Here is a 15479-nt window from a genome sequence, read left to right as displayed (position 1 = left end):
GTGGAGATTTTGTACCAAAAGCGGTAACCCCCGAGCCAGAATCGGGACCACATCGTTGAATGCAGGGAGAGGTTTACTTACCTTGTCCCCTGGATCCAGTGATGTCCCCACGCTGTACGAGCGAGCCGTGCTCCACTCGATCTATCACGGAGCCAAGCTCCGCTCCCTGCGAGTGTTGCGACGCACGGGGACGGAGAACGGCACCAAATTAAAGTTAAACACACACATTACATACAGTATGATGTAATTTTACAGATTACATTGCTGTATGTAATTATTACATCCCCTTTGTCCCTAGTGTTCTGTCCAGTGCCCTGCATGCAGTTTTATCTTATAAAAACTGTTATTTATACCTGGAAACTGGAGATTGTCCATAGCAACCAAAACGGTCCCTTTACATCAAAAATGGTTTTAGACCAGCTAGAAAACAGCGATAATAAATTAGAATCACTCGCCGAATTAAGCGATAGCAATTTGTGGGGAGATCAGTCATCAAATATTGAAAAGTAATGACAGTGACAATTCTGCAACTGAGAAAATTTCAGTGTTTTTGATTTGATTACATTATTAAATAATTTTTATTATTGTTATATTATTATTTGGTATAATTATTTATAGTTATTTATTATCTTATATTTTATGATTGAATTTTTCAAACTTTATCATACCCGGGATGTCTGCTAGACTCTGGTTTGGACAGATTTAAGTGAGTTATTAATAAGAATTACAGGACTACAATATAAAACACCAAATTTCCATGCACAATAATTGTACCGCTTTCAGCACCTAAAATCTGAAATAATCATACCGCCAGGTAGGTTAAAGTGGGTCTTGGAGATGGTGTATTTCATCTGCTGAATTCTTCCCTGGCTCATAGCCAAAAGGAAGGACCCTAATCTGATGAACAGCCACATATTAACTAGAACAGTGTTAAAATATGGATGTTGAACCAAACTGGATCATGCGTTTGGAATGGGCCACCACTTGCCTTTGTGTCCAAGCATGAAATCAGCTAATCATTGGCAAGTAATAACACACTGACTATGAATGGCAGTGCAGGTAAATATGAGGAGCTAAAAAATGTCTACTACAATACAAAAACATCTCTATAGTGATAAAAGCTATTAAGAATCCCCCATGTGCTTCTGCACTATATCTCCTGTATTATATCTCTCTCTTACTGTTTATAAATTTAAGTAATATGTTGCTCTACTTTCACATTGTCTAATAGATCAGAATGTTGCCCTTCAAGGTCGAGCAACTATGTGCACAATTCTAGATGATTACCACTGGGGCTTCCAGTCAGCAGCAATAAATGCAATAGATGGGAACCAGGATCCAGAATTTATCCATGGTTCCTGCTCACATACACACAAACAACTGTCTCCTTGGTGGAGGGTGGACCTCCTGAAACCATACAAAATTGCCTACATCAAAGTCACTAACAGAGACAAATATGGTTCTAGAATAAATGGTGCTGAAATTCTCATTGGGGACTCTCTGAGTGACAATGGAAACCATAATCCCAGGTAAGGATGATGTTTGCATATTATTCACCTTTAACTACTTCTGCTCTCATTTCTATATACTGTACACCTTATGGACCAGAGAAGTTTTTGCATTTCTGCTATGGGGCTTTGATAACTTTCTCATTACTTAAAATGGAACTTTACCCATAACAACTTAATAAAAATAATGTCAAGCAGCAGAAAAGTAAAGGAGAATTGTGACTTTGAGTGAGGCAGATCACTTGAATGGATACCTTAATCAAATAATTCCATAAAATTATATATTAATAACCTATCAAACTATAGAGAGTGCCAATCTAATAGGACGCCACTCACACTTAAAAATATATATTTATTAAACAAAGTAAGGTAAAACATAATCAGCATGACAATTACATAAAAACACTCATTCATTCATATAAATTCAATGAATATAAATGGATTGCTCATGGTGAGCTAAACTTGCCAAAGCATTAGTTCAATGTAACTTGACGCACGTTTCATGGCTCATACTAATCATCAGGAGTAAATGCTCTGAAATTAAATCAAAAATATCTATGAATTGAATATATAAGATATCCTTTAGATGGAGAACAATCTCTCAAAATAAAGGTGTGTAACTTACAATGCGGCCCAATGGTGGCGCCTGACCTTAAATCCAAGGGAAGACAAGGATGATCATATCCCCTGGGGCTGAAGTGAGGAGTCCCATCCAAACCAGAGACAGCAAACAGGTAAAGACCAGGTGACCATGTCATGACCATGTGAATCTATAATTGAGCGGGCTGCTCATTGCTTTGCAAAAAATATGAAAAATGAAACCATATGAAATAAGCCATATAGCTGTAAATTAGTAAAGTGATAAATGGTGGTGATTGCTGTGATGGCATGAGATGTGTTGGCTGAAAAACTAAAGCCAGGAAAGGTGTATGTGTAAATGTACCAACATAAAATAAAGCCCAAAAAACAAAACAAAAAAAAAAAAAAAAACAGAGCCACCAAATAATGGTGGACTGTGTGATATGTAACTGAAGTAAAGCCAAAGAAATTTTGTGATGAATGTGAATAGACCTTGATTACCTTGTGTATGGTTCTGTGGCAATGGGCATGCCTGTAATCCTACTTGTGTGAATGGTCCAAGTGAAATGGTCAGCTGGCCAGCCTTATTTTTTACTTTTTGCTATAATAAATATCCCCCAAAAAGATATAAAAAACATATTTTTTTTTCCTCCGTTTAGGCCGATATGTATTCTTCTACATATTTTTGGTTAAAAAAAATCGCAATAAGCGTTTATTGATTGGTTTGCGCTAAAGTTATAGCTTCTACAAAATAGGGGATAGTTTTATGGCATTTTTATTAATAATTTTTTTCTTTACTAGTAATGGCGGCGATCAGCGATTTTATCATGACTGCGACATTATTGCGGACACATCTGACAATTTTGACATATTTTTGAGACCATTGGCATTAATAAAGCGATAAATGCTATAAAATTGCATTGATTACTGTAAAAATGTCACTGTCAGTGAAGGGGTTAACCACTAGGGGGCGGGGAGGGGTTAAGTGTGTCCTGGGCAGGGATTCTAACTGTCTGGGGGATGAGCTAGCAGTGACATGACACTGATCGCTGCTCCCGATGACAGGGAGCAGACGATCAGTGTCTTGTCACTAGGCAGAACGGGGAGATGCTGTTTACATTGGCATCGCCCCGTTCTTCAGCTCAGTGACATGATCGTTGGTATCCCAGCAGCGATGGGGTCCCACAGGCATGGTCACGGAGCTCGCCGCGCGTGCATGGCAGGAAATTCAAAGTACCGTACAGGTACGTTACTTTGACCAGCCGTGCCATTCTGCCGACGTATATGTGCTGACAGCGGTCAGCAAGTGGTAAAGTTGAAATCCACAAATTTGGCAACTTTGTAAAAAGTGCAAGCACACCATAAGTTAAGTCACCCACATATAACCTGTAAAGCCCCCCAGTGCTTGCACTCCCATGAACCTTATAACCCCAGCCCCCCTCGTACCCACATTCACATCCTGTACACCCCCAGTGCCCACAATCTCACCTTGTACACCCCCCCTGTGCTCATATACACATACAGTATAACTTATAAAACCCCAGAGTGCCTTCACTCCTATGCACCCCAGCCCCCACAGTGCCCACACTCACATACACCTTATACATCCCCCAGCCCCTGCACTCAGATATACCTTGTACATCACGCCAGTGCTCACACTCCCATTCAATCACTTGCTAGAGCTGGAAAGCAGCAGACGTAGTGAGCCAACCATCCCTTCTTGGCACGGTTTGCGCATCATGTGTGTCAGTGGAGTGCGTGTGCTCTGCCCTTGTGTGATAGTGCTCCACATTTATTTTTGATCACTTGCACAGATGACAAGGGGGAGAGGTCGGGGGCTGGATTATGCAATGAGAAGCAGATGAACTGCCACAACAACCAGACCACAGACATAAGGGAGAGAGCACAAAGAGAAAGACAAAGGAGGGCAAAGAATGGCAGTCTGTGTGAGGACTCAGAGCTGAGCATGCAATGGTGTCACCCTAGTGCGGCCCTCACCCTCATAACAACTTCACCGAGGCGGGCATAGTATCTACACCAACTCTACATATGAAGGGGCTGAGAGCAGCTGAGTCCAGCATCAAACACTGGAAGCTATTCTGCTGGAGCACAATAAGCCTGTCAGATATGAATAATAGAGATAAGCCCAGGAAGTGGCAGCCACCTCCTTGCAGTGGTGTAGCGCGGGGGGTGCCGTGGCCCGAGGCGCGACATTTAGGGAGGTGCAATTTCGTGCCAGTAGTGTCACTACTGGCTGCCTCCTCCTAAATTTCATTTCATGTGTCCCCAGCGCTCCGGCCGCCATCTACAGTGTTCAGAACCCTGTGATTGGGGGTATGAGAGTCATGTGTGGCGTGGGGCTGAAGTCCCACCTTTGCACATGACCCCCATACGCCCAATCACAGTGCGCCGGACACTGTAAATGGCGGCCAGAACAGTAATGAAAAGCTGCCTCCGTCTTCTACTCCACCTCCCCTTCCTCCACCTCCCACTCCCTCCTCCCTCCCATGCAGGACAAGCAGGTGAGGAGGAACATGAACACGGACTGGGGAGAGGCAGAGAGAGACAGAAGAGAGAGGCAGAGAGAGAAGAGAGGCAGAGAGCGAGAGGAGAGAGGCAGAGAGAGAAGAGAGGCAGAGAGCGAGAGAAGAGAGGCAGAGAGCGAGAGAGGCAGAGAGCGAGAGGCAGAGAGTGAGACAGAGGCAGAGAGAAAGACAGGCAGAGGCAGAGAGAGAGACAGAGGCAGAGAGAGAGACAGAGTCAGACAGAGAAAGGGGCAGAGAGAGAGAAGAGAGAGGCAGAGAGTGGGAGAGAGAGACAGAGACAGGCAGAGCGACAGAGGCAGAGAGAGGGGGGGGAGAGACAGAGGCAGAGAGAGGGGGGGAGAGACAGAGGCAGAGTGAGACAGAGGCGGAGAGAGGCAGAGGCGGAGAGAGACAGAGGCAGAGAAAGACAGAGAGAGCACTTCTATAGAAGAGAAGAGGAAACTCCAATTTCTACTTGGAGAAGAGGAGCAAATGGTGAAGATAGCTGCCCAATATGTGACATTGTGTCACCGACTGAGAGGAGCGTGAAAAACTGAGGACTTAAAAATCCTTTACAGAGACTTATGCCCATTCCCGTTTATATTACCCATTACCCTTTCCCCTTTTTCCTATACAAACTCAACTGCTTTGGCAATGCTAACATGTATTTGGTCCTGCCAATAAAGATTATTTGAATTTGAGAGAGAGAGAGGCAGAGAGCGAGAGAGAGAGAGAGAAAGTGAGAGGCAGAGAGAGAGAGATTTTAACCAAATCTCTCACAGTAAATATACTGTGAGCAGGCAGCAGGTGCAGACACAGTCACGTACATGTATGTGAATTGGACTTCTTCCGGGTTTAGGGTGCGCATGGGTGCACCCTAACTTGGCAGCATATTTTAGCCAATGATTTTGCCGGAAACCTGCTGAGTGACTGTGCTGTTAATGCTGAGTCATTGCTTGAGAAAGGAACCAATTGGCTATTTCGAAACACGTCGCCTGTTCACTTCTGGCTTGCTGTCCACGCTGGTTGCTGGTCCCTTCCTGCTGACGTCACTTCCTGAATTCGGCTTCCATGCTGTCTCAGACAGCCTAGCTGTCTTCCCAATATCCAGGAGAGTTGTGGCTTCCATATGTCGGCCACTTCAGAATATGCTGCCATAGAATTACACCTAAAGGATATCACTGAGACTCCTTGGGACTACCAGAATGCCGAACCACCTGCCATATAACTAATATGATGTGCTCCTACCCATCCACCCTTTTGCAAGTGTTCTTAACCCTTTTGTAAAATATAAAGTTTTACTTCTGCACTTAGAGGCACCTTTCTTTCTTTTCATTTTAATGCAGTGGACCGTAGATGAACTAGGATCCCCCACCCTGAACAACCAGGCACACCAAATTTTCACAGGCACTTCAGAGTCAGAGAACAGTCCATGACTTTGTTTTTGTTATTTATTGAGGGTAATAACTTGGATAGAGATGGGAGATGATGGGATTATGGAATGCCCATTGACTTCAACAACAAACTTCAGGGACAACTTTTCCTATATACAGTCTCTATGTACAGTCTCTATATACAGCTCCACCTCTTCAAAAGAACAGTCTCCAGCTTGTATCACTCCTTTGGCTACTGCTCCCAGCAACACCTCTGCCCCTTTCACTAGCCCTCCAGGCTAACTTGTCCCAACGGTCCTCCAGACTGACACTCACCAGCTAACCCGGCTGACTCGCAGGAGATCTTCCAGATGTGCTGACCTGCTCCTGCTGTCCTCTCTCCTAGCTCCCGTGCCTTCAGAAAGGGCTTCCTCCATGTGTTATTGGTAGAATACTTCCAGCACGAGAGCCCCAGCCTGATGTCACCCCCCCCCCCCCAGGCTAGGGGGGAACCCTTAAGGGCCACAGACAGCCTCATCAGCACTCCATATCCATCTTCCACCTGATTGCCTCCTGCTGGCATGACTCATGCCTATTTATGAGGTGGCCTGCCCCTGCCAGCCCTTTACTGAGGATTGGCTTCTCATAAATATTCCAAGCAGCTGCTCCTAGCTTCCATCCTCTGTCTAGAACATTCTCCAATGTCCTAGAAAATGGTTGGAGGCACCAGAGAGGCTGCTAGGATGAGTCAGCCAGCCCTGAGTCACTGAACCTTGTCTAACAGTTCACGTTAAAAAGGGATTTCATTTGCACACATTTGCAAATACATGCGTAAGCTGCAGAAGGCATGTGAACTGTTAGACAGGACCATTTTTTTGCTGCAGGCTGGCTGGTAAGTGAGCTGGGAATTTTTGTTTGTTTTTTGACATGCCTCACCCTCCCATGTGCTCATTGCTGCAAATGCCAGTTATATATTGTTGTGGTTGTCATTCCTTGTAATGTTGGTGAATTGGTGAGGGGACTCACTGCATACAAATGGTTCAAACAAAGCAAAATTTAGGCTTTGGAGTGACCTAGTCAAAGCCCGGACTTAAATGCAATTGAGGTGCTGTATCATGACCTTACACAGGCCATTCATGCTGGAAAACACTCCAATATTTATTATTATTATTATTATTTTCAGTCTTTTTTTAATTTTTATAATAAATAATCAAAAAACCCAGTGGCGATCAAGTAAAACCAAAAGAAAGCTCTTTCTGTGTAAAAAAAAAAAAAATATATATATATATATAAATTATTTGCATACAGTGTTGCATGGCTGCACAATTGTCAGTTAAAATACCACAATGCTGAGTAGCAAAAAATACTCTGGTCATGAAGGGGATACAACTTTCTAGATATCAAATGGTTATGTTTTCAGCGCTGTCAAACTTTGAATGACAATTAGTCATGTAACACTGTACCCAAATTACATTTTATATTTTGAGACAGATGAGCTTTTTTATGTGGTATTTAATTTCCAGTGGATTTCTTTTTTTTTTTGCTGCATAAACGAAAAAATTTTCCAAAAATTAAGACATTTTTTTTTATTTTGTTATAAAAAATTTCAAATGAATTCTGCTACATGTCTTAAGTAAAAAATAACCCAAATCAGCATTCAAATCAGTGTACAATCTATGATATACTGTATATATTTGAAAATTGATCAGTGCTGATATACTGAAGGCCTACTGTATCTCATATCTTGAGGCCCTAAAATGACCCCTGTTTGGAAAGTATAAAGTCCAAGGTATCTAGTAAGAAACATGTCAACAAACAACAAACATTCCCAGCTCACTTACCTGCCAGCCTGCAACAAACTGAATTGACCTGTCTAAGCCCTTGTACACATGGTCGGACATTCCGATGGACAATGTCAGATAGGACCGTGTTGTCGGGATAATCCAACAGTGTGTGGGCTCCATCGGACTGTTTCCGTCGGAGTATCCGACGGATCAAGTTTTCCAGCTGGGCTATAAAATTTTCTGACAACATGATCCGATCGGACTTTGTCCGATCATGTGTAGAGAATTCTGATCGGACAAAGAGCCACGCATGCTCAGATCAAATTCCTCGACCAAAGCTATTGGCTACTAGCCTGAACGTAGTCCCGTCCTAATGAAATAACGTCATCACGTTAAGTACGATCGGATTTTCTGACAACTTTGTCCGACTGTGTGTATGCAACAGTTTTGGACAAAATCCGTCGGAAAAAATTTGACGGATTTGGTTGTCGGAATGTCCGACCGTGTGTACAAGGGCTAACAGTTCACTTTAAAACCAAAGGGATTTTTTTTTTGCACACATTTGCAAATTCATGCGTAAGCTGCAGTGGCCACAGCACCGCAGGGTACTGTAGTCCTTTGTAATTTTGAGAGTCTCCTTACTCGGAGCACATACCTGCATATAATAATGGATCATTTAAGGGCAGGTTTGCCTGGAGGGAACCCACCCCTTCTTAAAAGTACAAGAATGCACTGGACACTCAGAAATAGCACAACGGCAAAGAAGGTATGCAGTGAGTCCCCTCACCAATTCACCAACATTACAAAGAATGGCAACCACAACAACATATAACTGGCATTTGCAGCAAGGAGCACATGGGAGGGTGAGGCATGTCAAAAAAACAATAAACAAAAATTCCCAGCTCACTTACCAGCCAGCCTGCAGCAAAGCAAATTGTCATGTTTAACAGTTCACATGGCTGCTGTAGCTTACGCATGTATTTGCAAATGTGTGCAAATGAAATCCCTTTTTAATGTGAACTGTTAGACAAAGTCAGTTTGGTTTGTTGCAGGCTGTTGCAGACAATTTAGTGCAGTGTCACCATAGAACAGGGGTCTCCAAACCGCTCCAGTTGTTCAGAAACTACAATTCCCATCATGCCTAGTCGTGTCTGTGAAAGACAGAGTTTTACAATGCCTCATGGGATGTGCAGTTTCACAACAGCTGGAGGGCAGTAGTTTGGAGATCCCTGCCTTAGAAGAAGTCTTCCCTTTGAGGAAGTCAAGGTCAGGTGACAAAATGCATTAAGGGCTTGGCCACATGATGTCATCACACATGTCATGTCAATGCTGCTGCTGCCAATCAAAATCAGCTAGCCAATCAAGTGAGAGAGAAGGTGGAGCTAAGTCAAGGCTCCATGTCTGAATGGTCACAGGGAGCTGTGACTCAGCTTGGGTGCCCCCATAGCAAGCTTCTTGCTGTGGGGGCACTGAACAGGATGGAGGGGCTGCTCTGTTCAAATCTAATGCAACAGAGCAGGTAAGTATAACATGTTTGCTACATTTAAAGGAAAAAAACAGAGTTTTCAATAACCTTAACAATAAACACATAACAAACAGTGATCTCATCCCACCTCAGACTATCCAGCAACAGCATTTAAGACCCAGGGTTGTCCAAATCTCATTAACCTGATTTCTTTTCACATACTTCTGTTCACTGTGTTTCAAGTTGCCAGAGACCATCATGGCTTCCTTGACTGTTTAATGTAATAATGTATTTTTGCATTATATAAGAGGACCTCTTCCTAAATGCTTGTAGGTCCCTCAAATACCAGGGCCCAAAGTCAATGGGTAGGAGGCTTGCCCCTAGTCCTCTCCAAAAGCCTCTGTCCTGGTTGAGTCGGTCACATTTCTCTCCCCATCAAAAGTGAACTAAAAAGTTCCCAGCCCTCCACCTTGTCTGGACATCCATAGGACAGAGTGAACCCACACAGATGGTCCACATGATCTCAAGATCAAGGACCGCAGGGAAAATTTGTCATCAGTAGGTTTAGGACAGAGGTCGCGGAGACCCTGAAACCATGGAGACACTATAGGTGCTAGGCAGAGGCCAGTGACACGCTGCCTGTTGCCAGTGCTTCAGCTGGGAGTAGGAGTTTCACTACGTCAACTTGTTGCTGGAGAGAGGGGTCAACTGCCCCGGCTCCCTGGAACTGCGCATTAGGCTTGCCCCTAGTCCTCTCCAAAACCCCCTCTTCTGGTTGGGTTTGTCACAGAACCCCATACAAAAAAAAAACTGAAAAAGTGTGGAAACCTTCACAAATTCATACCAGACCCTTAAGGTCTGGTTTGGATTTTGAGAGGATACCCCACAAAAAAACAGGAAAAAGCAAGCATTATTGTGCTCCTTCCTGAACCATCTGAACCATGCCCTCTACAAGGGGAGGGTACATTGACAGGTGGACCACCCTGCCAAACACAACACATTTCATGTTAATAACTACAAAGGCTTTTTCCCAACAACCTTGTACCAGTGGTTGTAAGGATCTGCAGGCAAGTGAGCTTATCAGAATTGTGAACTCCCCTTAAAAAAAAGGTAGGACCTTAATACCCCTACCCCACTCATTCACAAAAAAAGTTAATGTTAAATAAACAAAAGGTAAACTTTGAAATGTCCTATATTTAAAAAAATAAATAAATAAATAAAAATTAAGAGCCCCACAATGTAAATCCTTCATCAATCATCTTGTCCAGGGGAGCAGATCCTTGATAATCTCAATAACTCCAGATGGGGAAAAAAATCCTGGGCTGACACATGGAGAATGAAGTTGAGGGGATGGTGGCTGATGCCTTTTTTGTTTAGAATTTTAATGTAGAGGTCTATATACATAGAATTCATACAAACCTACTACCTGGACCAAATGCCTTGGGGGCTCTCAAAAATCACAACAGTCAGCATGTTGAGGCACAATGAAACAAGAAAAAATGAAGGGTAGCCACTGCTGAGGTAAATGTCCTGGTGTTCATCCACTTAAAAATATCTATACAAATCCAAAACAAGTAAAGCTGTTTTGGCTAGGTATGTGTTTATGCATTTTTCTTTTCCAGTGAGCTCCTGACCTATCCAATGATGTTAAGGGCCCTTATACTTTTCCTTCTTTAGCAGCTGCAGGGGGCGGTCCTTAATGCTGTAATACTCTGAGTGTAGGCTGAATAATGAGGCTGCCACAGGGGACGTGTCTATGGCAGTCTGGGCTCATTGGAGGTGGGATTATGATGATGATTGTCACTTAAAGGGTCTGTAAACCTTCCTTTTTTTCACCTTAATGCATCCTATGGGGGTGCAGCCATTGGCTCACGCTGCTGTCAATCAAATCCAAATGAAGTGGCTGCCAGTGGGTGGGACCAAGACATACACTCTGTGTCTATGGACGCAGAGCGTATGAGACAGAAGCACGCCCGCAAGGTAACCCCCTCCAGAAAGAGCTTTTTGAGGGGGTTAGCTATTGCGGGGAGGAGCCGAGAGAGCCCCTGTGGCACCCCAGAACAGGAGGATTGGGGCCACTTTGTGCAAAACGAGCTGCATAGTGGAGGTAAGTATGACATGTTTATTTATTTTTATTTTTTTAAATGAACTTTTACAACCCCTTTAACCTGAAAAAAGATATCTAGTGGTCAAAAAAAGTACAGTGGGGGAAAATGGCAGATTTGGAGATCTTTGCAGTTTGTAGATTGGATACCTTTGAAGCTTTGCAGGAAAACCTGCTTTTCTATTTTATCTTTAATTGAGTTATTCTGCTTTACATATTATCATGTTGCTTTTTAAAATAAAAAAATACAGGCATATTACTGTGACTGTCATTATTGATATTAAGAATTTAACTTCACAGGTGTGCGGTGATTACCTCTATCCCAGATGGAGCAACACATACCTTCTACTGTCATGGCATGACTGGCAGATACGTCAATATAATTATACGTGGAAAGACCGAATTTCTTCAATTATGCGAAGTTGAAGTCTGGACCAACGACACTAACTGAAAGGACCGCTTAAAAAGAGCAACAGCTTAATACAATAATTAAAGTTATAATTGATTGCCTTATGTGTCAATAATTTGAATAATCAAATACTGCTTAATAAACAATGTTCAGCATTATGTGTGTGTTGTCAAATGTGTTATCAGAATTCGCTGTGTTCCAGTATAGAGGAAACATGGTATGTGTGTTGGATTTAACTGCAGGGGGTGTATTAAAAAGGATGCCGTGCATTGAAAATGTTTAGGGGTCTGATCGGAATAAGTAATATTTAAAATAGTAGTGGTTTATTACTAAAAAGGAGGTAGCGGAACTAATATTCCAGATCCTGACCTTGTTGCTCTCATTACCAATGCCAAGAGAGAACCATAACATCTATCCAGGGTCAGCAACCTATAGATCGTGGTCTACCAACAGATCAGACAGGGGACTGGTAGATCAAGGTCTGGGCTTGTTGACCCACCAAGAGCATCAGAGTGCAATGTTGAGGGGCCACTTGTAAATTTGGAGGTGTAGTAGGGAGCAAGGGCTGCATATGCCGATGCCTCCTCTGTAGTGACAGCTCCTGTCCCATGCAGAGTGATACCAACTGCGCTCCATATCTCATCCTGGCTAGTGTGCTACAGAGTGGTGCCAGCAGCAGGAAAGAAGAGATCTTCAGGTCAGTGTGATACAATACACTGGACATAATAGTATAGGGCTGCTTTCACACTGATGTGTTGCAGTTTACCCACATCAGGGGTGCAGTACAGTGTACCTGCAGCTTTCCTCAGTGTTTGCTGTGGTTAGCCCTAGATTTCTATTATATCCTGCAGGTTTGGTGCACTTTCTGAATGTAGGAGTTTTGGTGTGCTTTCAGAAAGTGCGCCACACCTGCAGGATATAATAGAAAGTCTATAGCAAAGCGCAGCTAACCCAGGAACGTTGCAGATGCACTCAACAGTAAGGTTTCATTTACATTTTCAGTCTGGGGGGTAGATAAAACTCCATAGTTAAGAGGTGTTTTCACCCAACCACACCCCCTTTAGCTACAGCGGCCAGGGATGTTCACATGTTGCAGTCGCAGCAGCAGGAGTTATATCCCCTGTCATGGTTGGTGGGTGTAGCACCTGCCATGCATGACCCATTCAAGTGAATGTGGCCACTTTTTAAGTGCCCTGCAACCTTGTTCAGTACAGCAACCAAGGGGTTAAAATGTAGGCAGCATTGTGCTGCTTTCTTACAACTTGGACCCAGCAGATGCATGCAGTTGCAGGGTACTTGCAGAGTGAAAAAAAAAAGTGATCTGATACATGGGTGTCCGCAGAACTTTTTTCAGGGGGGGGCATCATTTTAGGGTCACCCATGCACCGCCCCTTTTCGACAATTTCATTATCACATTATCATAGTCAGACTGCAGACGTAGTACAGTTCCTAAGATAAGTAATGGGTAATGACCAACAGGCCCTTTTACCAGAGCTAGCAAAACTACAGCAGTGATCCCTCTGGCTGGATGATTGATCATTCTGGGTCCCCCAGGGCAACTCTAGTCAGTAGTGTAGCATGTCCGTACCCTGGTCTCTCTGGCTTCCACTCGGCACACTCCTCATTCTATTCTTTGTCCTGTAGCACTCTCTCCCTCAGCTTTTTTCCAGGTTGCAGTCTCTTAATCTCTCTCTTGATCAAGCTATAGCCTCCTCCCTGTGGAAAATGGGGCTAGCAATCTTTGGGACTACATGTCCCACAATGCTCTCCTCTTCTAGTCTCCTTTGATTGGTCCTCAGTTATGGCCAATAGGGAAGGAAAGGAGCGGGCAGGAAGCCCCGATAGCAATGTAACTGTGCTGAATTTAATATCTGATCCCCAATTCCAGGGGGGGGCACTTGACCCCCCTTGCCCCTACCTGCGGACGCCCATGATCTGATATGTTGCCTCCTCATCACCTTATTTAAACCCATGATTGTGTCCAACCACCTGTGCTCTGTGTCAAACACTCATCTGCAAAGACTGCAGCAACCCAATATCCGAATACCAGATATACAAACCTTATAAGGCAAATAGACGTGCTGTCTCTTTAAATGTTATTATAACTCCAGCCATCAATAAATTCTTAAAATAGACTATACAGAGTAAAACAATCTATTTTGCAGTGTGAATAAAAATAAACAAATAAATGAATACATGAGTAAAATAAATAGTAAATTATTTTTTGTGTCTTGTGACAAAAGAGAAAATTATACCAATTCATAAAAATATATACAATTAAATAAATTAATTTCATACACCATACAAAGGTGAATAAAGTGCAATAGTGCATAAACCAATAATTAGTTAAAAATCCAACAGAAATGTTATTAAATGTCCCAAATTGGTACTGTGAAACATACAACCAGTCGAATAGTGCCCCTCTAAGTGCTCCACCACCTTCAAGAGTGCAAAACAGAAAATTGTATCTTACTTAGGCCGCGTACACACGGGCGGACTGTCTGCCCAAACTAAGTTCGTCAAACAGTCCGCTCAAACTTTTGAATGAACGAACTTGCCCACACACGGCACTTTTTGAGCGGACTAATACGGCAAACTAAGTTCGTCGTACTAAGTCCGCGCAACTTTTGAAATGAACGGACTCGCCCACACACGCGGAGGACAGTCCGCTCATTTCGAGCGCGTGTGAAGGCAGGCGGGGCCCGCGACGGAGACGTCGCGGAATCCGCCGCCTGGAATGGACTTAAAGGGGAACCCCAACGCCGAAAAAAAATCGGCGTGGGGGTTCCCCCCAAGTCCACAACAGACCCTTGTCCGAGCACGCTACCCGGCCGGCATGTTGATGAGGACAAGGGCCTCTTCCCGACAACCTTGGCCGTTGAAGAAGAAGAAGAAGAACGGAAGGCGGCGGCGACAGCGGCGACAGAAGACCGGGCCACCGCCTGTAAAAGAGCTATAAGAAGGCGCGTTGCCCCTTCAGAAGAACCGAAGAGGGGGACAAGACCCCCGAAGTCGGGAGAAGAGGCCGGCGGCGGGGAGGAAGAAAGCCGGACTCCTCCGCTAGCAAAAGAGCTACAAGAAGATAGCGGAGGAGTCCGGCGAGAAGACCCCCGAAGACGGAAGACCCCCGGAGCTGTGCAATAAAATATTTTATCTCGTGTGTTGTGTTTTTTTTTGGGTACTTTTATTTTACAGGTGAATGGGTAGGGGTACATTGTACCCCATACTCATTCACATAGGGTGGGGGGCCGGTATCCGTGGGCCCCCTTATTAAAGGGGGCTCCCGGATTCCGATAAGCCCCCCAGCCCGCAGACCCCGACAACCAACGGCCAGGGTTGTCGGGAAGAGGCCCTTGTCCTCATCAACATGGGGACAAGGTGCTTTGGGGTGGGGGGGCCGCGCGGCCCCCCCTTCCCCAAGGCACCCCCCCATGTTGAGGGCACGCGGCCTGGTACGGCTCAGGGGGGGGGGCGCGCTCGCTCGCCCCCCTTTCCTGGCCGGCCGGGTAGCGTGCTCGGACAAGGGTCTGTTGTGGACTTGGGGGGGACCCCCACGCCGATTTTTTTCGGCGTTGAGGTTCCCCTTTAAGTTCATACCAGGCGGCGACGCCCCGCCTACCTGGAGACGCGCTCGAAATGAGCAGACTTTTCTCCGGGCGGGAACAGTTCGCTCATTTCGAAAGTAAAGCGGACTGTCACACACACGGGCGGACTGTCCGCTGAAACCAAGTT

The 15479-nt window shown here is 44.4% G+C and overlaps 2 protein-coding genes across 4 annotated transcripts in view; one reads left to right on the top strand and one right to left on the bottom strand.

The window, feature by feature from the left end:
- LOC143989146 (fucolectin-like) overlaps positions 1 to 15479 on the bottom strand; it is a 565918-nt gene that overhangs the window by 98941 nt on the left and 451498 nt on the right. The window lies entirely within an intron of this gene.
- LOC143989147 (fucolectin-4-like) overlaps positions 1 to 15479 on the top strand; it is a 378380-nt gene that overhangs the window by 222080 nt on the left and 140821 nt on the right. For 2 of the 3 annotated variants that reach the window (XM_077489174.1, XM_077489172.1), the window contains exons 3-4: positions 1232 to 1529; positions 11639 to 11905. The exons of the other annotated variant lie outside the window; for it this stretch is intronic. In XM_077489174.1, coding sequence (XP_077345300.1) covers positions 1232 to 1529; positions 11639 to 11789 — 449 coding nt within the window. In that variant the 3' untranslated portion in view covers positions 11790 to 11905. Of the gene's footprint in view, positions 1 to 1231; positions 1530 to 11638; positions 11906 to 15479 lie in introns of those variants that run through there. 3 annotated transcript variants of the gene reach the window in all.

Source organism: Lithobates pipiens, unplaced genomic scaffold (genome assembly GCF_037356315.1).
Source record: "Lithobates pipiens isolate NorthernLeopardFrog02 unplaced genomic scaffold, aLitPip1_a1.2 Scaffold_18, whole genome shotgun sequence".
Classification (NCBI taxonomy): Eukaryota; Metazoa; Chordata; class Amphibia; order Anura; family Ranidae; genus Lithobates; species Lithobates pipiens.
Note: the sequence above shows the minus strand (reverse complement) of the source record. Positions and strands in the feature narration are given on the sequence as shown.